General features: G+C 44.8%; 1 protein-coding gene across 1 annotated transcript; it reads left to right on the forward strand.

The window, feature by feature from the left end:
- The first annotated feature begins 4,939 nt into the window (after window positions 1–4,939).
- LOC120053669 (WD repeat-containing protein 47-like) lies at window positions 4,940–25,509 on the forward strand. Its single transcript, XM_039000842.1, has 17 exons — window positions 4,940–5,097; window positions 6,852–6,935; window positions 7,227–7,311; window positions 7,714–8,022; window positions 8,514–8,959; window positions 9,456–10,264; window positions 11,263–11,339; window positions 12,411–12,583; window positions 20,828–21,041; window positions 21,153–21,161; window positions 22,041–22,067; window positions 22,701–22,849; window positions 23,146–23,315; window positions 23,584–23,754; window positions 23,918–24,049; window positions 24,365–24,583; window positions 25,367–25,509. The coding sequence occupies exons 1-17, from the start codon at window positions 4,940–4,942 to the stop codon at window positions 25,507–25,509; spliced, it is 3,375 nt and encodes a 1,124-aa protein (XP_038856770.1).
- Window positions 25,510–25,917: the final 408 nt, after the last annotated feature.

The following is a 25,917-nucleotide window of genomic DNA, read 5'->3' on the forward strand; positions in this document are numbered from 1 at the left end:
CCAAAGCATACTGCAATAACTCCAAAATCAACCCTTATTTTAAACAATGGGACTTAAATATATATATATGTAAAATGGCTTTAGGTTATACATGTATTATCAGAAAATCTGATATTTTTCAGATTGAGGCTTTATGATTAAGTATTAGCATTGAAGGCAGGGTATACGTTCTTTCTTATGCAATTGTGCATTTTGTCAATCTTAAGAAATATTCGTTCTACAAACGGCACACCTTCCAATTGCCAAGGGATGTTATGCCCTTCCCTGCCATTGTCTTCCTCTATTCCACTGCATCTAATGGCTGGAACATGCTACATAATGTCTGGGAAAGCAATTGCCAGGGATGTAAACAGTTGCAATGCCGTTATTAAGGGACTAAGTGACAATATATATGAATTGCGTGAGCTGACTGTGTTCGAGCTGAAAGTTGTTGAGCGGACCGCGGGATGCGCAGTCGTAGGTGTGAACATGCAGCATATCTTCCGTTTGATTGGTGGCTTGCTGCTGTGCACTTGGCAACCGGAGGTTGTGTATAGGCTACTAGAAATACGGTGGGAAAGCAAGAAAAAAACAAAGATTTGTATAAAATATCCTTGCTAAAATACATTGTAAACGTTCTCATCTGCTGACGAACCTGCGGATTACATTCGCAATTTATGTGACGTTATTTGTAGAGATAAACAGGTGAGAAGGTTCAATTTGTTTTTGGGTGGCGGCTGTTGGTTGATAGTGTGTTTTATTCCTGCAGTTCAATCAATGCATGCTTTGCTAGCCGGCTCTATAAACCTGACACATTCGATTATCTAGCAAGGTTATTTAGTAGGCCATCTGTCACTGCGTTGTTCCTGGTGCTAGCCTATTCGGCTATAATAATCATTGTACGTGCGCAGTGCTAATGTCTATGCCAGCGAAAAGTCAGGTAGCTCATTTAGCTACTCAACCAGCCGTCATGTGTAGCCTACAGTAGATGTTTGCAATGCAAATGAATCAACAGACCGCTTTTGGCCGGTGACGCTGATTTCAGATAGTATAGTGTAAACATGGGAGGTAGAGAGAGGATGATGTACCCTTGTTTACAACTTGTACTCCGATGGCAGGCCTTAACTAGGTGTTGCAGAATGTAGTTCTCCTTACCACGGCATTGAATGTAGACCTGGTACAACGCCATGTCTTCATGTCTTTTACAGTTTTTGGTTCATAATTTTGCTTGCCCTTGACAACATCTTAATCTTTCACCCTGACAATCCTGAGTTTATTGACACACACCTATACTTGTTTTTCATCAATCACATTCTATTAGTAATACTAGTACCACTTTTCCCAAAGTGCAATTTAGAACACATCACAAAGGAAAATACAACGGTCAAATTACGAAGTCAAGGCTTACTAACGAACGGTGGCAAGAAGATCCCCCAAGATGTCTGTAGGCCTATTAGGAATAAACCTTAAAAGGGTTAGGAAACTATTGTGCACGGTTACTAGGTCTAGCAAAAGCTTTTGCCCAATGACCTCCTAAAACCCGCCCACAAGGGCTTAAAACTTGCCCCCAAAAAATTATTTCGAAAATGGGTGGTTCGAGCATTTATTTTTTACTGCTTAAATTACGTTGGTAACCAGTTTATAATAGCAATAAGACACCCCTGGGGTTTGTGGTATATGGCCACGGCTAAGGGCTGTGACCAGGTACTCCGCGTTGCATCGTGTGTTTAGAACAGCCCTTAGCCGTGGTATATTGGTCATATACCACACCCCCTTGTGCCTTATTGCTTAAATAATTCCAGTTTGCGCATGTGCATAACTATAGATCAATCCGACAGCAGAGTTTGAGTGATACCTCATTTGCACATGCTGTATATAGATCTTCTACTGTATTATTGATTGTATGTTTGTTTATTCCATGTGTAACTCTGTGTTGTTGTATGTGTCGAACTGCTTTGCTTTATCTTGGCCAGGTCGTAGTTGTAAATGAGAACTTGTTCTCAACTAGCCTACCTGGTTAAATAAAGGTGAAATAAATAAATATTTAAAAAAAGTTGAACAGAGGATCTCAATCTCTGTGCAAGAAACACTTGGATGAACAAGAAACAAATGTTAGTCTTTTTTTCTGGCAATTGTGCCGTTATTATGGGCCAGATGTTAAGACTACAAACATCTATAAATTGATTATTTGCGCGATTGACATGTTATTTAAATACGCATAGACTACTGACTAAAATCTGGGTTTATAATTGCAATTCAACGTTGCCATGGTTTGCTGAGCTAGATGTAGGTAGCCTATAGTCCCTGATATGACATCTAATTTCAGGGAAAAGTCCACAATAAAACTGACATTTAAATATGGAGAATGATAGATCTGTGACTGTGACCATGATCATAATTGATAACTTCCAATTTAATTAATTAAACACGGCCATGAATAATTACATAATAACGCAAGGGCTACAACAAACTCAAACGGTTACAGGCTATTTATTCAATCCGTTTGCCAGCTCCAGGTAGGATACACATGTGGCACAAATTGATTTGTCATGACCCCAGTAATATCGTAATTTCAATATATATTTATTGTATCAAATGGTAGGCTACAGTAACTTACAGTGGCATATAAATGAATAGCCTACTTGATTGGCCAACAGATGCAAATATAGCTTGTCTTTCGCCACATTTAATGTCATTTTCATTGTGGATACCCCCCCCCCCCCCCCCCCCCATAATACAATAACACGAGGGAGTTCCATAACTTCAATTAATTCCACTGCTCCAGACCCCGGAACTGAGCAAGACTAAAACCCTTCGCTTGATACCGTTATCCGTTAGAAAAGTCGACATTAGAATGCAGTTTACTTTAAACCACCTTTTTGAGCTAATTTATCTAAAGAGCTCTAGTGCGCCTAAAGTCGTTTTTCCAATGCTTGGTCACCGTTATAACAGCTCTATTGCGTTACTATGTTTTATGGAAAAATGGTGTCTCCATAATGACCAATCTATACTGAACAAAAATATAAGCGCAACAATTTCAAAGATTTTACTGAGTTACAGTTCATTATGAGGAAATCAGTCAATTGAAATAAATTCATTAGGCCCTAATCTGTGGATTTCATATGACTGGGAATACAGATATGCATCTGTTGATTACAGATACCTTTAAAAAAAAAAATGGGCCTCACAATGGGCCTCAGGATCTCGTCACGGTATCGCTGTGCATTCAAATTGCTATCAATAAAATGTAATTGTGTCTGTGGTTTATGCCTGCCCCATACGATAACCCCACCACAGCCATGGTGCAAAGCAAACCAGTCGCCCGCACGATGCCATACATGTGGTCTGCGGTTGTGAAGCCGGTTGGATGTACTGCCAAATTCTTTAAAACTACGTTGGTAGAAAAATTATGGTAGAGCGGCTTATGGTAGAAAAATTAACATTCAATTATCTGGTAACAGCTCTGGTCAACATTCCTGCAGTCAGTATGCCAATTTCACGCTCCTTCAAAACTTGAGACATCTGTGGCATTGTGTGTGACAAAACTGCACATTTTAGAGTCGCCTTTTATTGTCCCCAGCACAAGGTGCACCTGTGTAATGATCCTGCTGTTTAATCAGCTTTTTGATATGCCACACCTGTCAGGTGGATGGATTATCTTGGCAATACAAAGGAGAAATGATCACTAACTGTGATGTAAACAAATTTGTGGCCAAAATTTGAGAGAAATAAGCTTTTTGTGAGTATAGAACATTTCTGGGATCTTTTATTTCACCTCATGAAACATGGGACCAACACTTTACATGTTGCGTTTTATATTTTAGTTCAGTGTAAATAGCCTACCTACAACTGATAAAAATGTGTCACTATATGCGCGGGTCCTGCTCTGTCTCCCTGACTCAGCGGCCTCTGCTGCAGCGTTCTCTCAACCAGTGCTCTCAACTCACACACACCCCTCCAGCCCTCCTCTTCTCCACCATTCACTCACTCAGTAACAGCCTGCTCACTCAGTAACAGCCTGCTCACTGCCTGATAGTCAGCAGCAGCAGGTCACCGTTAAATATATACATTTTTAAGAGAAATGCCATGGTGGCCGCGGTGCAGTTTAGAATGAACCCAAAAACCCAACACCCGCGACCAATACATTTTCACCTGCCACATTGTTTTCAAGGTAGCCCTTGGCAACACTGGCTGCCAGAATGATTTTTGTCAGAGCAGATGGTGTGAGGGAGGGGGCAGGTACAGCATTGTAATCATTTGTACACTGTAAATGAACTGTACATTGACCTTAACTAAGCCTGAAATATAAATTGTATTTAAATTAAATAAAAATAATACATTGAGACACGATCACGTGTATTTTTTTATTCGTGGGAATACATTGGAACAGCTGCCCTAAATTAAAGCAATTATTCTTCCTGACAGGTACATTGTCTCTCTCTTTACCTGTCCTGACAGATTGTCTCTCTCTTTACCTGTCCTGACAGATTGTCTCTCTCTTTACCTGTCCTGACAGATTGTCTCTCTCATTACCTGTCCTGACAGATTGTCTCTCTCATTACCTGTCCTGACAGATTGTCTCTCTCATTACCTGTCCTGACAGATTGTCTCTCTCTTTACCTGTCCTGACAGATTGTCTCTCTCTTTACCTGTCCTGACAGATTGTCTCTCTCTTTACCTGTCCTGACAGATTGTCTCTCTCTTTACCTGTCCTGACAGATTGTCTCTCTCTTTACCTGTCCTGACAGATTGTCTCTCTCTTTACCTGTCCTGACAGATTGTCTTTACCATTACCTGTCCTGACAGATTGTCTCTCTCATTACCTGTCCTGACAGATTGTCTCTCTCATTACCTGTCCTGACAGATTGTCTCTCTCTTTACCTGTCCTGACAGATTGTCTCTCTCTTTACCTGTCCTGACAGATTGTCTCTCTTTCTACCTGTCCTGACAGACTGTCGCCATGACAGCGGAGGAGACCATTAACATCAAAGAGGTGGAGGTGATCAAGCTGATGCTGGACTTCCTCAACTCCAGGAAGCTTCACATCAGCATGCTGGCTCTGGAGAAGGAGAGCGGCGTCATCAATGGCCTTTACTCTGACGACATGCTCTTCCTTAGGTACTAGCATGGCTTTTAGTCTGCTACAAACACAGTGTCATTCTGAAGTCTGTATGGGAATAACCCCAGCTAGGCATACCACCATCAGGAGGAAGAATGTTCAGAAAGATCACCCCATTAGGACTATTTTTAAAGCAGCGCTCTTCAATCCCTGTGTGCAGGTTTTCCCTCCAGCCCAGTTCTGATACACAGTGGTCTAAGGCACTGCATCTCAGTGCTAGAGGCATCACTACAGACCCTGGTACGATCCCGGGTTGTATCACAACCGGCCGTCATCGGGAGTCCCATAGGGCGGCGCACAATTGGCCCAGCGTCGTCAGGGTTAGGGGAGGGTCTGGCCGGGTTAGGGGAGATTCTGGCCGGGTTAGGGGAGGGTCTGGCCGGGGTAGGGGAGGGTCTGGCCGGGTTAGGGGAGGGTCTGGCCGGGTTAGAGGAGGGTCTGGCCGGGTTAGGGGAGGGTCTGGCCGGGGTAGGGGAGGGTCTGGGCGGGGTAGGGGTGGGTCTGGCCGGGGTAGGCCGTCATTGTAAATAAGAATTTGTTCTTAACTGAAACTGCCTAGTTAAAGGTTAAATAAAAAATTTAAAAATCACGCTCCACGAGTCTGTAAACAAGTCCATGTCCCAGACCATCTGTTTTGTAGACCCAGCTATCCAAAATGAATGGAAAAGTTAAGCACCATATTATCTCCAGATTTGCAGTGGTTATCTTTTCTATAAATTTGAGGTTGAGGCATAGAGCTGGATCTACACAAACTGATGGGATGGGACTCATCTTGATATGAGACAACTTTTTAAAGACTGAAAACATCATTTTTGGAGTGAAATGTCCCTTTAAGTACACCGATAGTGTTGGCATATGTGAGGTCCTGAGTTTCATTCCCGTTTTTTACATGAATCTTATTTCATGCTGCACTGCACCTTGTACAGTACTCAGTGACCTTCACCAGAGAGACTCAATCTAAAGATCCCCCTCGGGACATTATTAAATTTAGCGTCAGTAAGTGGCTGATTACATAAACGTTTCACTATAATACGATTTTCAAAGTCGTTGTTATTACCCCTCTTTGTTTTCCCATCAGGCTTATCCAATTAGGATGCTCTGTTGCAGAAGTACACACAAATACTAACAATTTAGGATGCTCTGTTGCAGTGCTACACACAAATACTAACAATTTAGGATGCTCTGTTGCAGTGCTACACACAAATACTAACAAATGAGGATGCTCTGTTGCAGTACTACACACAAATACTAACAATTTAGGATGCTCTGTTGCAGTAGTACACACAAATACTATCAAATTAGGATGCTCTGTTGCAGTGCTACACACAAATACTAACAATTTAGGATGCTCTGTTGCAGTACTACACACAAATACTAACAATTTAGGATGCTCTGTTGCAGTAGTACACAAAAATACTAACAGCATTCAAGGGAAACTGTACAGTTTTTCATAAAACCTCTGTAAACTAACAGCTAGCGTATTACTAGTCACCACACTGCTACCATAAGGTACAAGCTGAATGGATGAAGGTAAAAACAGAATTTCAGAACAACACGGAAGAAAACGACCCGAAACGGAGTGAAATTATCTGAACTAAAAAAAAAAAAATGCTTGTTTTTGTTTTAATGTTGCAAAGCAGTGTCACCCTAATGGACACGACCCAGGTTAACTCTACGCCCTGATAGTCATTCCCATGTTGTGCCACTATTGAGAAGGAGAAGATCAACTCTCCTACTCTGTTCTTCTCCACAGGCAGTTGATCCTAGATGGCCAATGGGAAGAGGTCCTACAATTCATTCAGCCTTTAGAAGGCATGGACAAGTTTGACAAAAAGAGGTGAGAGAACCTTTTTTTAAATGCTTATTTAATGTTTTCCACCCAAATGTGGATCTTAACTCTTGCCAGACACACAGGTCACAGGTTAACTCTTCAGAGATTTGATTAGCCAGTCAAGAGTGAGGTGTCGAGACCGAGAGGTGACATTAGATGTTATCTTTGTACAGTCAACCCATTTTGTTTAATTACATATGAAGAAATGCAAATTTTCCATTTTCAATTTTGGCACATTGTTGTTTTTTATTACTGAATGTTATAAATGTGTCTTGTGATCTTCCCTGGCTTGTCCAGGTTCCGCTACATCGTCCTGAAGCAGAAATTTCTGGAGGCCCTGTGTGTAAATAACGCCATGTCAGCTGCTGACGACCCTCAGAATGTGAGCCAGTCTATACCGCAAGCGTTGCATGTACTACTGTATTCAAATAGACATCCTGAGATACTGTTGAGCAAGATCCATTTCAAGTGTTTCCACAAGTCTCTGATCAACTGATAAGATGGCGTATGATTTCTGCCTCTGTTTTTATGATTCGGGTATAGCAAGCTAAAAACATCACCAAGGAAAACGTGACCCTTCCAGTGTCGTTTCGGAGTAATTTGGAAGTGAATTTCATGTTCAAGGAAAAAATAAAATAATAAGCACTTCCTAATTGATGAATTACATTTCAATGATCTTAAATTGGCGAAGTATTAGTGGGTTATACTATATCAATTTAGTGTGACTTTACTCAGTAAACGCCATTGAATTAATCTGCTCCCCCTTTCCTTATGCTGCCGACAGCTGGAGCTGTCCATGCAGGAAGCGGTCAGGTGTCTCCACAGCCTGGAGGTGTTCTGTCCCTCTAAAGAGGACTACAGTAAACTCTGCCTGCTCCTCACGCTGCCCTGCCTCACCCAACACGCTGAGTTCAAGGATTGGAACCCCAGCACGGCCCGGGTGCACTGCTTCGAGGAGGCCTGCGCCATGGTGGCTGAGTTCATCCCTGCCGACAGGAAGCTGAGCGAGGCCGGGTTCAGGGCCAGCGGCAACCGCCTCTTCCAGCTGCTCATCAAAGGAGTTTTGTACGAGTGCTGTGTGGAGTTCTGTCAGGTCGGTGTGGGTCAATCAAATGTATTTATAAAGTCACAAAGTGCTTTACGTTAACCAGGGCCCCGACGACCTAAGCAGAAGCACAGTGGCCAGTTAAAACTCCCTAGAAGGTAGTAACCTAGAGAGGAATCCAGGCTCAGTAAATATGGCCAATGTGTTGGCTGGAGGTGAATGAGGCCAGTTCTCTAACCTTGTTTCAGAATGGCAAGTGCTTTGAGAAAGGTTGAAAATGTCCCTTTGAAACACCATTGTTCTCCATTTCCGAAACTCTACAGAAGTCCCAAGGATGAGGCACTCCACCACGTACATAATGGTAGGGGAGCTTCACAGTAGATCCGTCTACATTATCCTTGCTGATCTGAAAACACAGGATAGGTGAAGTTAATATAGAAATATGACTAGCAGGAGTTGTCTCTTGCCTAGGTAATACCAGTTCAGATGGAGACAACAAGAGAGCCATTATTAAACGTATCTATACTATTCTCTTCCAGAGCAAAGCCACGGGGGAGGAGATCACGGAGGACGAGGTGCTCTTGGACGTGGACATGTTGTGTGGCAATGGCTGCGACGAACTCGACCTCTCCCTGCTCTCGTGGCTCCAGAACCTCTCGCCAGGCGCCTTCTCCTGCGCCTTTCAGCAGAAGACCCTGGCCATCCACGTGGATCGCCTGGTCAAGCCCACCAAAGCCGGCCACGCCGACCTGCTCACCCCCCTCATCAGCCGGCTTTCCCCCTGTCCCTCCTCGCCCCTGCAGAGGCCCCAGTCGGCAGACACCTACATGTCTCGGTCCCTGAACCCGGTGCTGGACGGGCTGTCCCATGGCCTGGCGGCCCAGGCCCAGAACAAGAGGGGCACGGAGGGCAGCGTGAGACCGGCGCTCAGCCAAAGCATGGTGGAGAATAACGTGCACCAGCTGGACGACGACTCACCAGAAAGGTACAGCACTAGGCCCTTCAGGGTTAATTAAGATGTATTGAAATGGGTAGGTACGGCATGACAATAGGCTTATTGTAAACAATATACACTCCTTACCAGGATTCACAATGAACCCCAAGTCCATTCAGGTCCAATCCCCTTTCCTCACCCCTGAACCTTTCCTCACCCCTGAACCTTTCCTCACCCCTGAACACGTGGAACACATGTTTATTCTGTTCTAGATCCACGTGGAGACATTAAGCATTGCTGTGTGTGTATGCTGTTAAAAAAAAAATTAAGTATTATTTTTTTTTATTTAACTAGGAAAGCCAGTTAAGAACAAAATTCTTATATACAGTGACGACCTACCCCGGCCAAACCCTCCCCTAACCCGGACGACGCTGGGCCAATTGTGCGCCGTCCTATGGGACTCCCGATCACGGCCCTATAGTGATACAGCCCTGGATCGAACCAGGGTCTGTAGTGACGCTTCTATCACTGAGATGCAGTGCTTTAGACCGCTTCGCCGTCCGTTTGGCATCGTGTCACGTCCGTTTGGCATCGTGTCACGTCCGTTTGGCATCGTGTCGCGTCCGTTTGGCATCGTGTCGCGTCCGTCTGGCATCGCGTCACGTCCGTCTGGCATCGCGTCACGTCCGTCTGGCATCGCGTCACGTACGTTTGGCATCGTGTCGCGTCCGTCTGGCATCGTGTCGCGTCCGTTTGGCATCGTGTCACGTCCGTTTGGCATCGTGTCGCGTCCGTTTGGCATCGTGTCGCGTCCGTCTGGCATCGCGTCACGTCCGTCTGGCATCGCGTCACGTACGTTTGGCATCGTGTCGCGTCCGTCTGGCATCGTGTCGCGTCCGTTTGGCATCGTGTCACGTCCGTTTGGCATCGTGTCACGTCCGTCTGGCATCGTGTCACGTCCGTCTGGCATCGTGTCACGTCCGTTTGGCATCGTGTCACGTCCGTTTGGCATCGTGTCACGTCCGTCTGGCATCGTGTCACGTCCGTCTGGCATCGTGTCACGTCCGTTTGGCATCGTGTCACGTCCGTCTGGCATCGTGTCGCGTCCGTCTGGCATCGTGTCGCGTCCGTTTGGCATCGTGTCACGTCCGTTTGGCATCGTGTCACGTCCGTTTGGCATCGTGTCACGTCCGTCTGGCATCGTGTCGCGTCCGTCTGGCATCGCGTCGCGTACGTTTGGCATCGTGTCACGTCCGTCTGGCATCGTGTCGCGTCCGTCTGGCATCGCATCGCGTCCGTTTGGCATCGTGTCGCATCCGTCTGGCATCGCATCGCGTACGTTTGGCATCGTGTCACGTACTGGTTCACTGACAAGCTGACTGTGGTCTCTAAGGCCACTGTGAAATGAAGTACGAAAACATTAGTCAAAAGAAAATCACATGCGCAAATCGACCATCAGGTCCTACCTACACTTGTGTAGATGTAACAGTAGAACTTTATGGCGTCCCCTCGCCCCGACCCGGGCGCGAACCAGGGACCCTCTGCACACATCAACAACAGTCACCCACGAAGCGTCGTTACCCATCGCTCCACAAAAGCCGCGGCCCTTGCAGAGCAAGGGGAACCACTACGTCAGGGTCTCAAAGCGAGTGACGTCACCGATTGAAATGTTATTAGCGCGCAGCACCGCTAACTAGCTAGCCATTTCACATCTGTTACACTCACCCCCCTTTCGACCTCCTCCTTTTCCGCAGCAACCAGTGATCCGGGTCAACAGCATCAATGTAACAGTATAACTTTATGGCGTCCCCTCGCCCCGACCCGGGCGCGGCCTTTGTGGAGCGATGGGTAACGATGCTTCGTGGGCGACCGTTGTTGATGTGTGTAGAGGGTCCCTGGTTCGCGCCCGTGTCGGGGCGAGGGGACGGTTTAAAGTTAAACTGTTAGTTATACTGTTACATTGATGCTGTTGACCCGGATCACTGGTTGCTGCGAAAAAGCGAGTGACGTCACCGATTGAAATGCTATTAGCGCGCAGCACCGCTAACTAACTAGCCATTTCACATCCGTTACATAGATCTGAAAGGAATGAATAGATGGGTATTTTCCTACACGCTCTGTTGTATTTGCGGTCTGTACCGGTCGACTGTGCTGTAGCCAAACGATGATGATGATGGTGGTCTATACGCAATATGGTACTAGACCTGCCACCACCTCCCTAGGGTGTAGGGGCTGATTTGGGATTGGTTGAAAGTGTGCTTGTTTTGCAGTTTATGCCATTTTTGGAGACGACACTGTACATCTGTTCCTGCCAAGCCTATAGTCATGTGGATATTTTGTCCCTGTGTCAACAGGATTGTCCCACCGGTTCTGGTTCTGGCCTCCAGTGGACCAAATGTCATGCGTACCCCTCTGGCCCCCGGGACGGACGGTGGGCCGCCAAATGAAAAAGAGGTAATTTCACCCCGTTGTATCACGCAAGGCATTTCCTGTGATGATAAGGTTTAGCGAGACCAGCGCATATAACTGTAAATGCCCACCACTAACATTTCTGTGCATTTCTGTAATTTCCTGCAAACATTTGAAAGATTGCACCCCCATCTGGCCATTCAGAAAAAAACATTAGGACATACATTATAAAAGGGAATACATATTGTGATCTCTGTCTGTCTGTCTGTTTCTCTCTTTGTTTCTGTCTGTCTCTCTCTGTTTCTCTGTCTGTCTGTCTGTCTCTTTGTTTCTGTCTGTCTCTCTGTTTCTCTGCCTCTCTCTGTTTCTGTATGTCTCTCTGTTTCTGTCTCTTGCTCTCTGTTTCTGTCTGTCTCTCTCTCTCTCTGTTTGTCTGTCTCTCTCTGTTTCTGTCTGTCTCTCTCTGTTTCTGTTTGTCTGTCTCTCTCTGTCTGTGTCTCTGTTTCTCTGTCTGTCTCTGTGTGTCTCTCTCATATGGTCTCTCTCTCTCTCATGGTATCCCCCATCTCCTCACCCACTGACTATAGTTACCCATAAATCCACCTCAACGACCTCGTCCACGGGGGAGTCGACCCCACAGACACCCTGTCACCTGACGAGGGAGTCTATGAGCTACTGCCAACCGTGGGTGCCTCATCTGCTGTGGGGGCCATTATTTGATGAGACAGGTCACGGACAGCGGTGTACAATCTGCTTTGATGGCTGGTCTTGACACAGCCAGCCTGCTAGCACACTCATTGCTCATTTTAATATATCGCTAAAGCTCAGCAGCTTTAGATTGGGTTTTTCTGTGCATGCATAGAGTCACATTAGAGAGATGAAGAGTTGGCCCATTGTGTGTTTGACGGGGATCCTTGGTAACTTTTTATTTTAATGTGGATTAGCTTTGAGGCCTTGAAATTGTAGAGAGGGCTGTACAGTAGTTTGCAGCGTGTTTTGGAAGTAACCTCATGACCTGACATAATGGTGTGTTTCGGTCTTTGTGTACTATATCCGTCTATCTTTCTAAATGCGTGTGTGTCTTCCTCAACAGCATGGCAGTGAGCAGGTCCAAGAGTACTACAGGCAGAAGAAGCGTGTTCAGCAGCACTTGGAGCAGAAGCAGCAGCAGAGACAGCTGTACCAGCAGATGCTGCTGGAGGGAGGGGTTCACACACAGGAGGGGCCAGATGCCCAGCATAACCTCACTGAGAAGTTCCTCAACAGGTTAGAGACAACACACACACACACCTGGAGAGAGCACAACCTCACTGAGAAGTTTCTACATCTTATGGTCCACTTATTAGATTGTCGTTCATTTATGTTTTCCAAAAAAGTTGTCTGACAGTGTTTAAATGTATTCAAATCTAATTAAATTGGTCGCGTACAAAGATTTGCAGATGTTTAATCCCAGTCTCTACAGGAGGCATTTTACCTCTTGGTAGGGCGAATTTGTTCTTAATTGACTTTCCTAGTTAAATAAAGGTTAAATACGTTTTTAAAAATTGCCGGTGGAGCGAAATGCTTATGTTTCTAGCTCCAACAGTGCAATAATACTAGTCATGGCCCATCCTATATAACTAATGCTGTACACACCTTTTCTATTCATATACTGTCCATAGTATCTATACACACTATTTATATATACTCAGTGGCCAGTTTATTAGGTACACCCATCTAGCACCGGGTTGGACCCCCTTTGCCTTCAGAACAGCCTGAATTCTTCAGGGCATGAAAATGTTGCTTAATTGGTATCAAGGTACCTAACGTGCCAGGAAAACATTCCCCACACCATTACACCTCCGCCACGAGCCTGTACCGTTGACACCAGGCACCATTACACCACCTCCGCCACAAGCCTGTACTGTTGACACCAGCAGCATGGGGCCATGGACTCATGCTGCTTACGCCGAATCCTGACTCTGCCATCAGCATGACGCAACAGGAACTGGGATTCGTCAGGACAGGCAATGTTTTTCCACTCTACAATTGTCTAGTGTTGGTGGTCGCGTGCCCACTGGAGTCGTGTGGTCGTCTGTTCCAATAACCCATCCGTGACAAAGGTTGACGAGTTGTGCGTTCCAAGATTCCGTTCTGCACACCACTGTTGTACTGCGCTGTTATTTGCCTGTTAGCTTGAACCGTTCTTGCCATTCTCCTTCGACCTCTCTTATCAACAAGCTGTTTTCACCCACAGGACTGCCGCTGACTGGATGTTTTCTAATTTGTCACACCATTCTTGGCAAACCCTAAATACTGTCATTCGTGAAAAGCCCATGAGGCCGAGCGTTTCTGAGATACTTGAACTTGCGCGCCTGGCACCGATCTTACCACGCTCAAAGTCACTTGTTTTGCCCATTCTAACGCTCAATGGAACAGTAACTGAATGCCTTAATGCCTGTCTGCCTGCTTTATATAGCAAGCTACAGTCACGTGCCTCACTGTCTGTAGGAGCAAACCATGTTCCTAATAAATTGTCAAGTGGTAAACACTCTTAACAGCTAGTCAGGCAGCCTAGTGGTTAAGAGCGCTGGGCCAGTAACTGACAGAGCGCTGGGCCAGTAACTGAAAGAGCGCTGGGCCAGTAACTGAAAGAGCGCTGGGTCAGTAACTGAAAGGTCACTGGTTCAAATCCCTGAGCCGACTAGGTGAAAAATCTGATGTGCCCTTGAGCAAGGCACTTAACCCTAATTGCTCCTCAATGTCGCTCTGGATAAGATCGTCTGCTAAATGACTAAAATATAAATTAATAATAAGTCAAATATAAATACATTTAAGAAATTTCAGAACGAGCAATATCCAAAATAGATTTATTTTAATCCATTTTAGAATAAGGCTGTAACGTAACAAAATGTGGAAAAAGTCAAGGGGTCTGAATACTTTCCGAATGCACTAATAGTTTGATGAAAATGTTTATATGCTTTGCAAGAAGAACGATTTCCACAGCGAACATGTTATTTGTTTTGAAAGCATATTTGAGTTAAAAAATTATTTGGTCTGTAACCTATTTTTTCAATTTTATTATTGTTGTCATTGAGTCTAAAATTAAAACTATCATGTTGATTTCATTGACTGTCCTGACCTTTTGATCCATAGCTCCATTTATGAATTTGAATTCTCCAGCAACAGATTGTTGTGGCTTCAAAAATGATTCCGGCTACAATTTACAATTTATTTATATTACATATTGTGATATCAATTAAATAATGTTCGCATGAATACAATTGCGTTGTTACCACACTGCTTAGTAGCTATTAAGTAGTAGATTCCCAAACAGCCAACAGTAATACAATACAGTCATTAAGCTTGAATTGTGTAGTAATACGAATAAGAAATATTTGTTAACCTGTAGGCGTGTCCCAAAACTCTGCTGATCTCTACTCAAATTACAACATCATCACTACTAACTGACCACTCATGTAGTAAATAAAACAAAACATGTATTATTGAGTAAACATGAGGTCATGATGAATAGTAAAATAAAAAATCATAAGCTTGTGGCTATATACTGCCATCTGGTGGTGACTAGAAACAATTGCATAACAGGAACTATTACAAACCTGACAGAGCTTGAGAGGATATTTTTTTATTTCACCTTTATTTAACCAGATAGGCTAGTTGAGAACAAGTTCTCATTTACAACTGCGACCTGGCCAAGATGATAAAGCGAAGCAGTTCGACACATACAACAACACAGAGTTAACACATGGAATAAACAAACATACAATCAATAATACAGTAGGAAAATCTATATACAGCATGTGCAAATGAGGTAGGATTAGAGAGGTAAGGCAATAAATAGGCTATGGTGGCGAAGTAATTACAATATAGCAATTAAACACTGGAATGGTAGGATATGCAGAAGATGATGAATGTGCAATTAGAGATACTGGGATGCAAAGGAGCAAGATAGATAAATAAATACAGTATGGGGATGAGGTAGATTGGATGGGCTATTTACAGATGAGCTATGTGCAGTGATCTGTGAGCTGCTCTGCCAGCTGGTGCTTAAAGCTAGTGAGGGAGGTAAGAGTCTCCAGCTTTAGTGATTTTTGCAGTTCGTTCCAGTCACTGGCAGCACAGAACTGTAAGGAGAGGCGGCCAAAGGAAGAATTGGCTTTGGGGGTGACCAGTGAGATATACCTGCTGGAGCGTGTGCTACTGGTGGGTGCTGCTATGGTGACCAGTGAGCTGAGATAAGGTGGAGCTTTACCTAGCAGAGACTTGTAGATGACCTGTAGCCAGTGGGTTTGGCGACGAGTATGAAGCGAGGGCCAGCTAACGAGATCATACAGGTCGCAGTGGTGGGTAGTATATGGGGCTTTGGTGACAAAATGGATGGTACTGTGATGGACTGCATCCAATTTGTTGAGTAGAGTGTTGGAGGTTATTTTGTAAATGACATCGCCGAAGTCGAGGATCGGTAGGATGGTCAGTTTTACGAGGGTATGTTTGGCAGCATGAGTGAAGGATGCTTTGTTGCGATATAGGAAGCCGATTCTATATTTAATTTTGGATTGAAAATGTTTAATGTGAGTCTAGAAGGAGAGTTTACAGTCTAACCAGACACCTAGGTATTTGTAGTTGTCCACATATTCTAAGTCAGAACCGTCCAGAGTAGTGATGGTGGACGGGCGGGCGGGCAGGTGCAGGCAGCGATCGGTTGAAGAGCATGCATTTAGTTTTACTTGTATTTAAGAGCAGTTGGAGGCGACGGAAGAAGAGTTGTATGGCATTGAAGCTTGTTTGGAGGTTAGTTAACACAGTGTCCAAAGAAGGGCCAGAGGTATACAGAATGGTGTCGTCTGCGTAGAGGTGGATCATAGAGTCACCAGTAGCAAGAGCAAAATCATTGATGTATACAGAGAAGTAGCCTACCTATACATCTGCAGAGAACAATGGGAGAAACTACCAAAATACAGGTGTGACAAGCTTGTAGCAAGAAGACTTGAGGCTGTAATCGCTGCCAACAAGTAAAAGGTCTGAAAACTTATGTCAATATGATATTTCAGTTGTTGTTTTTTCAAAAAGGACAACCTGTTTTTGCTTTGTCATTATGGGGTATTGTGTTTTAGATGAGGGAAAAAAAATACAAAATAATCAATTTTAGAATAAGGCTATAACATAACAAAATGTATACACACATATATATATATACACAGTGCATTCTGAAAGTATTCAGACCACTGAATGGTACATCCTTGGGAGCAATTTCCAAACGTCTGAAGGTACCACGTTTATCTGTACAAACAATAGTACGCAAGTATAAACACCATGGGACCACGCAGCCGTCATACCGCTCAGGAAGGAGACTCGTTCTGTCTCCTAGAGATGAACGTACTTTGGTGCGAAAAGTGCAAATCAATCCCAGAACAACAGCAAAGGACCTTGTGAAGATGCTGGAGGAAAAAGGTACAAATGTATCTATATCCACAGTAAAACGAGTCCTATATCGACATAACCTGAAAGGCCGCTCAGCAAGGAAGAAGCCACTGCTCCAAAACCGCCATTAAAAAGCCAGACTACGGTTTGCAACTGCACATGGGGACAAAGATTGTACGTTTTGGATAAATGTCCTCTGGCCTGATTAAACAAAAATATAACTGTTTGTCCATAATGACCATCGTTATGTTTGGAGGAAAAAGGGGGATGCTTGCAAGCCGAAGAACACCATCCCAACTGTGAAGCACGGGGGTGGCAGCATCATGTTGTGGGGGTGCTTTGCTGCAGGAGGGACTGGTGCACTTCACAAAATAGATGGCATCATGAGGAAAGAAAATTGTGGATATATTGAAGCAACATCTCAAGACATCAGTCAGGAAGTTAAAGCTTGGTCACAAATGGGTCTTCCAAATGGACAATGACCCCAAGCATACTTCCAAAGTTGTGGCAAAATGGCTTAAGGACAACAAAGTCAAGGTATTGGAGTGGCCATCACAAAGCCCTGACCTCAATCCTATAGAAAATTGGTGGGCAGAACTGAAAAAGCGTGTGCGAGCAAGGAGGCCTGTAAACCTGACTCAGTTACACCAGCTCTGTCAGGAGGAATGGGCCAAAATTCACCCAACTTATTGTGGGAAGCTTGTGGAAGTCTACCCAAAACATTTGACCCAAGTTAAACAATTTAAAGGCAATGCTACCAAATACTAATTGAGTGTATGTAAACTTCTGACCCACTGGGAATGTGATGAAAGAAATAAAAGCTAAAAAAATAATTCTCTCCACTATTAGTCTGGCATTTCACATTCTTAAAATAAAGTGGTGATCCTAAGTGACCTAAAACAGGGAATTTTTACTAGGATTAAATGTCAGGAATTGTGAAAAAGTTTAAATGTATTTGGCTAAGGTATATGTAAACTTCCAACTTCAACTGTATATATAGATCTCTATCTATCCGGACTCTGACATTGCTCGTTCTGATATTGTATTAATACATTTTTATTTTTACTGTTTTGGTTATTATAAAAAATTACCAGTGTTCAATGACTATGTAAATAGGGCAGCAGTCTCTAAAGTGCAGAGTTGAGTAACCGGGTGGTAGCCGGCTAGTAATGGCTATTTAACAGTCTGATGGCCTTGAGATAGAAGCTGTTTTTCAGTCTCGGTCCTAAGCTTTGATACACCTGTACTGACTTCCTTGATGATCTTTTTGGCCTGTGATAGAATAATTCCATATTTACATGATATGTTGGATATTTAACATTTATTTACTTAATCCAACAGTAAGATATTTCTGTCCTGCTAATGCTGTGTTTTATGGTCTCCACTCTAGCACCCTGCAGCCAGTCTGGGTGTCGAGGACATGGGTTTTTACTAGAGATAGCTTGAAGCTGACACTTGATTGACGTCTCGGCAGTGAAAACCCAAACAGCCACATTCTAGTCTCATTAGTGGTGCATGTGAGACATATGTCTCCGGTCTAACTGGGCCTGCATGCTATAGATGAGATAGAGATCGCCTCAATGGTTCTTAGACATCCTGGCATCTGGGAGACCGCACCAGAGGCAGATGACCAGAGGATGAACCCAAACTGGCTTATGGTGCCCCCCCAATCTATATGAGAGGGGTGGAACCAAGCATTATGGGTATTAGCTATATAAACTGTGCATTGTCTGTAAAGGGTAGGCTCTCAGCCTAACAGTCAGTCAAGACTGTTGAGTTGACTGGTTTCATTATTGCAATAATTATTCGATATTAAATAAAGATGATTGTTTGAAGAAATGACCAAGTCTCTCTCAGTACTGAATTTCCACGGCAGGCCTTCCTGTAACACTGGGTGCTGTAAGTGTCCTGGAGGGCAGGGTGATTCATTGGGCAGACTGCACCACCCTCTGGAGAGTCCTGTGGTTGCGGGCGGTGTAGGTGCCGTACCAGGCGGTGATACAGCCCAACAGAATGCTATCGATGGTGCCTTTGTAGAAGTTTGTGAGGGACTTAGGGGCCAAGCCGAATTTCATCAGCCTCCTGATATTGAAGAGGCGCTGTTGCTCCTGTAGCACACTGTCAGTGTGGAGGGACCATTTCAGGTCATCGGTGATGTGTATGCTGAGGAACTTTTAAGCTTTTGACCCGACCATGTCGCTGGGGGCTCTCTGCTGTCTTCTGTAGTCCACGATCAGCTCCTTTGTTTTGTTGAGGGAGAGGTTATTTTCCTGGCACCACTCTGCCAGGGCTCTCACTTCCTCCCTGTAGACTGTTTCATTGTTGTTGGTAATCAAGCCTACCACTGTTGTGTCGTCAGCAAACTTGATCATTGAGTTGGAGACGTGCTTAGCCAAGCAGTCATGGGTGAACAGAGAGTACAGGAGGGGGCTGAGCACGCACCCCTGTGTGGCCCGTGTTGAGGACCAGCGTGGCAGAGGTGGTGTTGCCTACCTTAACTACCTGGAGTTGGCCTGTAAGGAAGTCTAGGACCCAGTTGCACAGGGAGGGGTTCAGACCTAGGGCTCTGAGCTTAGTGATGAGCTTGGAGGGCACTATGGTGTTGAAGACTGAGCTGTAGTCGATGAACAGCATTCTCACTCTGTCCAGGTGGAATAGGGCAGTGTACAGTGCAATGGCGACAGTTTCAAACGAGAGTTTCTATTAGACAAATTCAGATATGTTTATCCCCGTTTTTGTTCCGTTTGCTTCCGTGTAAGAAATGCTTTTCAACAGAATCGGCGGATGAATACACCCCTGATCACACGCAAACAGTTCACTTTCATAGCAGCCACATACAAACAACATGATCATTTTGCTCATTGCATAATTCCTTCTCGCATCTACACGCTCTCCTCCTCTCACCTTGCTTGTGGACTTTTGTGCACAATACAACAGCTGTCAGTGACCTTGTGATAAAACCTTTCCAAGCTAAACCTTCATATCATAACCGCTACACACAGCCTACATCGTTTTCAACATATTAGCTAACATCATATAGTCAACATAGCTAATAGATCTAGCGCGTTAGTAAGCCCGCTACAATCATGCATTACAATGTACAAGCAGTTTAGCAGTTACACTGGAGGGCTTGCCCCGGTGGCAATAAATTAATAAAACCAAAAGCTTATGTTGACTTGGAAGAGTTCCAGTGTTGGATAGCCATAGCCAGCCAGCTAACATAGCATCCCTCTGTTTGAGTAGGAAAAACTAGCTAGCTGCATTTGCTAGCTAAGTGAAAGGGAAAAATTATATAACAAAATATAGCTTGCTCTCTCTCGCGTCTCCTTTTAAAGAAATGTATTTGTTCAAAACTATTGTCTTTCTCTTTGAATCAACAAAGTATTGAGATAAACTTTTGTTATTGACCAAATACTTATTTTCCACCATAATTTGCAAATAAATTCATTAAAAATCATACAATTTGATTTTCTGGATTTTTTTCTCTCATTTTGTCTGTCATAGTTGAAGTGTACCTATGATGAAAAGTACAGGCCTCTCTCATCTTTTTAAGTGGGAGAACTTGCACAATTGGTGGCTGACTAAATACTTTTTTGCCCCACTGTACATGTATTATTTGATTCTTGTTTGTTTTGCTTTGAGTTTTCTTTTTCTAGTGAAAAGATCTTAAAAAATACCGTGTTTCAGCCCTCCATCCCTTCATCTATTACATGTTTTATCCCTCCTTTAGTTTTCTATCTATCCATTATCTTTATCCCTCCAAGCATACATTATTTATTTAATCCATACATCCATTATTCTTCTCATTTTATTCGAAGATTCGTTTTTGACACGCTCAAAAATACATTTGCTCAATTACCACTGGTGTTATTTTTTTTTGGGGGGGGGGTGTTAGTCATCTAAATAGTAATTTATTTGTGTCACAGTAGTTCAATGAGCTTGTGTTTCAGTTAGTGTGGAATAATGTATAATCTCTCAGCTGCTTCATTGACTCCAATCGATGACGTGTGTGTGTGTGTGTGTGTGTGTGTGTGTGTGTGTGTGTGTGTGTGTGTGTGTGTGTGTGTGTGTGTGTGTGTGTGTGTGTAGGTCCATCCAGAAGCTGGAGGAGATGAATGTGGGAATGGACAATGTGGGAGAGGAGGGGGTCCAGTCTGTGAGCCAGCAGTGTAACGGGACCCCTGGACCCAACTCTAGTACCCAGACCCAAGAGACAGGCCATCTCAAGGACAAGCCGGGGGGGATCAGCAGCACCCCTCTCATGGCAGGGTCTCAGGGCATGCCCTCCTTCGACGAGTCCCCCGTCCAGAACACTCGGAGGTGAGAGGTCACGAAGAGGGCCAGACTAGAATCTGTGTTTTCCTAAAATGCTTCCTGTGGTTAAGGAATACTAGGATCCACCGGAACCCTCAAGGTTGTCCTTGTGGTGTGGAACGTTTGAGAACCACTGTTCTAAACAATATACAGACACTATTGTCCCCTTGTTTGGGAGGATTTGAAGTCAGTCCACTGGTACACAACAACATAAACTCTGTGTTTTGATTCCCTCAGTGATCAAAGAAACAGGGCCACTCTGCCTACGCTTCAGGATGATTCGGGCGGCTCCCCGATGCGCAACAATTCTCAGAAGGTAGGCTTCCAGTGGACTGAGAGTGGACTAACCCTGAGGGAACCTCCCCTCTGAACCTGGTTCCTCTCTCGGTATCTTCATCGTAGGGAGTTTTTTCACTCACTCCTACTGCCTGCTCTTTGGGGTGTAGTCCAGGTTACTGAGAATAACTTTGTGACAACTACTTAGAAAGTGCCTTCAGAAAGTGTTCACGGCCCTTGACCTTTTTCTACATCTTGTGTTACAGCAGTGAATTTCAAAGACACATTCAACCACAAATACCAGGGAGGTTTTCCAATGTTTTGCTAAGAAGGGTAGCTATTGATAGATAGTTTTTTTACCAAACATTTCAATATCCCTTTGAGCACGGTGAAGTTATTAATTACACTTTGGATGGAGAGGAAGGAAAACGCTCAAGAATTTCACTGAGGCCAATGGTGACTTTAAAACAGAGTTTCATGGCTGTGATAGGAGAAAACTGAGGAAGTCTGTACAGAATACAATATCCCAAAACACGCATCCTGTTTGCAACCAGGCACTACAGTAATACTGTAAAAAATGTGGCAAAGCGATTAACTTTTTTTTGTTTTTGTTTGGGGCAAATCCAAAACAAACACATTACTGAGTACCACTCCATATTTTCAAGCATAGTGGTGGCTGCATCATGTTATATGGATGCTTGTAATTGTTAAGAACTGGGGAGTTTTTCAGGATAAAAAAGTTAACTGAATGTTGTTAAACACAGGCAAATTCCTGAAGGAAAACCTGGTTCAATCTGCTTTCCACCAGACACTGGGAGATTAATTCACCTTTCAGCAGGACAATAACCTAAAACACAAGGCCAAATCCACACTGGAGTTGCTTACCAAGAATACAGTGAATGTTCCTGAGTGGCCGAGTTACAGTTTTGACATAAATCTGCTTGAAAATCTATGGCAAGACCTGAAAATGGTTGTCTAGCAATGATCAACAATCAGTTTGACAGAGGTTGAAGAATTTTGAAAATAATAATGGGCAAATGCTGTACAATCCAGGTGTGGAAAGCTCTTAGAGATTTACCCTGAAAGACTCACAGCTGTAATCTCTGTGAAAGTTGCTCCTACAAAGTATTGACTCAGGGGTGTGAATACTTATGTAAATTAGGTATTTCTGTATGTTCAATAAATTTGCTAAAATTCCTAAAAACATGGGGTATTGTGTGTAGATGGGTGAGAGAAAATAAATGTAATCCATTTTGAATTCAGGCTGTAACACAACAAAATGTGGTATGAATACTTTCTGAAGGCATTGTATAAAAAGGCTTTAAAAATCAATTTGATTCATAATGGATTGATGTGTGTTCAGATGGAGAAGTCCAAGGCCCAGTTTGTGGCAGTGAACAGTCTGGAGGACACGCAGGCGTTGCGCGCTGTGGCCTTCCACCCCACGGGGGCGCTGTACGCCGTGGGCTCCAACTCCAAAACCCTGCGCGTCTGTGCTTACCCAGACACCCTCAACACAAGGTAACGAACTACCTGTACTCAGACCGGTCCCAAAACTAACAAAGTTCCTACCCCAAGTGGCCACAAACCCCCTGGTCCTGTGCAGGTGTTTGGTCCAGCCTAGTGTTGATATGCCTGATTCACAGATTTGGTGTATTAGTGCTGGGCTGGAACAAATGCCTGCTACTTACTGTTTCTCTCAAAGACCAACGGTGTTCTGGAAAGAACCAGGTTTTAAGCAATACAGATGAAGCTTCCTGAAGCCCATTGGCTGTTTAATTGTTGTATGTTTTCTCCGTTGATTTGTCTCCCTCTAGTGGGTCAGGCCCAGTCAAGCAGCCGGTGGTGCGCTTCAGAAGGAACAAACACCACAAGGGTTCCATCTACTGCGTGGCCTGGAGTCACTGTGGACAACTGCTGGCCACCGGCTCCAATGATAAATATGTCAAAGTGCTGCCCTTCAACGCAGAAACCTGCAATGCCACAGGTATGTGTGTGTTATTTTTCATGTCTGCGTTTGTCATCCGTTTTTTATTTAACCTTTATTTAACTAGGCAAGTCAGTTAAGAACAAATTCTTATTTACAATGACGGCTTAGGAACAGTGGGTTAACTGCCTTGTTCAGGGGCAGAACGCCAGATTTTTACCTTGTCAGCTCAGAGATTCGATCTTGCAACCTTTTGATTACAAGTCCAACGCTCTAACCACTAGGCTACACTGCCTGCCGTTGTGACTGAGGGTGTGTGTGTGTGCAGGGCCCGACCTGGAGTTCAGTATGCATGACGGCACCATCAGAGACCTGGCGTTCATGGAGGGTCCTGAGAGTGGAGGATCCATCCTGATCAGCGCCGGAGCCGGAGACTGTAACATCTACACCACTGACTGCCAGAGAGGACAGGGGCTGCACGCTCTCAGTGGGCATACAGGTGTGTGTACAAACACAGTCCACTTGAACAAGCACTCAACTATTAACACTTAACCAGAGAGATTATAATGTAGTAATAATAATAATATCAGACTCTGATCAAATTCCAAATGCTTCATTTAGACAGGATCCAATATGACTGTATCCATGTGTCCTTCTCCCAGGCCACATCCTGTCTCTGTACACGTGGGGTGGCTGGATGATCGCCACGGGCTCCCAGGATAAGACTGTCCGCTTCTGGGACCTGAGAGTCCCCAGCTGTGTGAGGGTGGTGGGGACAGCCCTGCATGGCTCTGGTAGGGATTCTGCTAGTCCCTGTCAATGTGACTGGCACACCATCTACCTGGGCAAGACTGAGCCGAAGGCTGGAAAATATGTCTGTGTAATGATACAGTTTACCCACAAGGGGGCACTGATAGTATTGTCAGTGGACTTGCATTCACCATAGCCTTAGATGTAACAAATGACAACCAATGGGTTGAGTTCAACAGGGTGAAGGTGTTGAGCTTATAACGGAACTTGTCCAATAAGAACATACATTTGTGTTTCCTGTTGCAAAGCGTTTTGCTACGTCGTGCCCTACTGAACAGACCCTTGTTGTTTGTTCTCAGGCAGTGCAGTGGCCTCGGTAGCTGTTGACCCCAGCGCTCGTCTCTTGGCAACGGGACAAGAGGACTGCAGCTGCATGCTCTATGACATCAGAGGAGGCCGGATGGTGCAGACGTACCGCCCACACACCAGCGACGTGCGCTCCGTCCGTTTCTCTCCCGGGGCACACTATCTGCTCACGGGTTCCTACGACAACAAAGTCATCATCACTGACCTGCAAGGTACCGCCTGGTCCGCACACAAACCCAACAAGTTACCGCCTGGTCCACTCGCGCACACACAAACCCAACAAGGTACCGCCTGGTCCACTCGCGCACACACAAACCCAACAAGGTACCACCTGGTCCGCTCGCGCACACACAAACCCAACAAGGTACCACCTGGTCCGCTCGCGCACACACAAACCCAACAAGGTACCGCCTGGTCTGCTCGCACACACAAACCCAACAAGGTACCACCTGGTCCGCACGCACACACAAACCCAACAAGGTACCGTCTGGTACGTGCGCACACACAAACCCAACAAGGTACCGCCTGGCCCGCTCATACACAAACCCAACAATGTACCGCCTGGTCCGCGCGCACACGACACGGCAGCTTTCAAAGTGCTTCATATACTGTGTAACACAAAAGCTTCCTCTATTGTGAAGACCTGTTTGGTTTACTTGTAGTTTTTTTGTTGTTGTCTTGACTGCTTCGCTCATGTAGTCAGACGTTGACATCATCATCATCCTGACTGCCCCCTCCTCCCCCGATCTCTCCAGGGCTCTGTCCCTATTCTCCTGAAGTGTGCACTTTCCCACTCACTCTCGTGGATTTGACAAGGGTGCAAACTCCCTCTAGTCAATGCTAACACCAGGTGAATGCTTTCAAATAGATGACGGGGCATGTGTTAGTGCACACTTCAGGAGATTAGTGAAGAATCGTGATGTAGCCTTACAGTTAGTGTGGAGTCCACGTGCCTCATGGTTTGTTTGTGTGTGTGTGTGTTAATGAATCACCAGGTGACCTGACGAAGCAGCTTCCTCTGACGGTGGCGGCGGAGCACGAGGACAAGGTCATCCAGTGTAGGTGGCACACGCACGACCTCTCCTTCCTGTCCTCCTCCGCAGACAGAACAGTCAAACTCTGGGCCCAGTGTCCATGACACTGCTGGCTGGCACTGGAAACACTGGAAACCACAGCTCTTTAATCTGGTGTTACTGGGAACACTGGCCACCACAACGAGCACAACACACAATCCACATCCTTGGACAAACCTGCCCCTGTACCCCTCCGCAAGGCTCTTAGAGGTGTGTGTGTGTTACATGTAATGCTGTGTGTTTACAAAGGAGATCACTGCTGTGTCACTTATGGCTTTTAGCCTTTCTTTAGCATCTGTGCCTCTTGCTAACAGTAGAGCTATACAAAACCACCTTCATTTGACTGTAACGATACGGCGACATCTCTATAGTCCTGTTGAAAATAATATACTCATCAAATGCATGTTGGCATCAGTCTACACTCGCTTAAAGCACACCACAGTCCTTTCTGTTGTTTTCATATCGTCCAGTTT

The sequence above is a fragment of the Salvelinus namaycush genome, chromosome 9 (assembly GCF_016432855.1).
Source record: "Salvelinus namaycush isolate Seneca chromosome 9, SaNama_1.0, whole genome shotgun sequence".
Classification (NCBI taxonomy): domain Eukaryota; kingdom Metazoa; phylum Chordata; class Actinopteri; order Salmoniformes; family Salmonidae; genus Salvelinus; species Salvelinus namaycush.

Coding starts and splice junctions, on each gene's coding strand:
- LOC120053669 (XM_039000842.1), top strand. CDS start 4,940: ATGACAGCGGAGGAGACCATTAACATCAAAGAGGTGGAGGTGATCAAG. Junction 7,312..7,713: donor CTGCTGACGACCCTCAGAAT/GTGAGCCAGTCT, acceptor TGCTGCCGACAG/CTGGAGCTGTCCATGCAGGA. Junction 24,584..25,366: donor CATCATCACTGACCTGCAAG/GTACCGCCTGGT, acceptor ATGAATCACCAG/GTGACCTGACGAAGCAGCTT.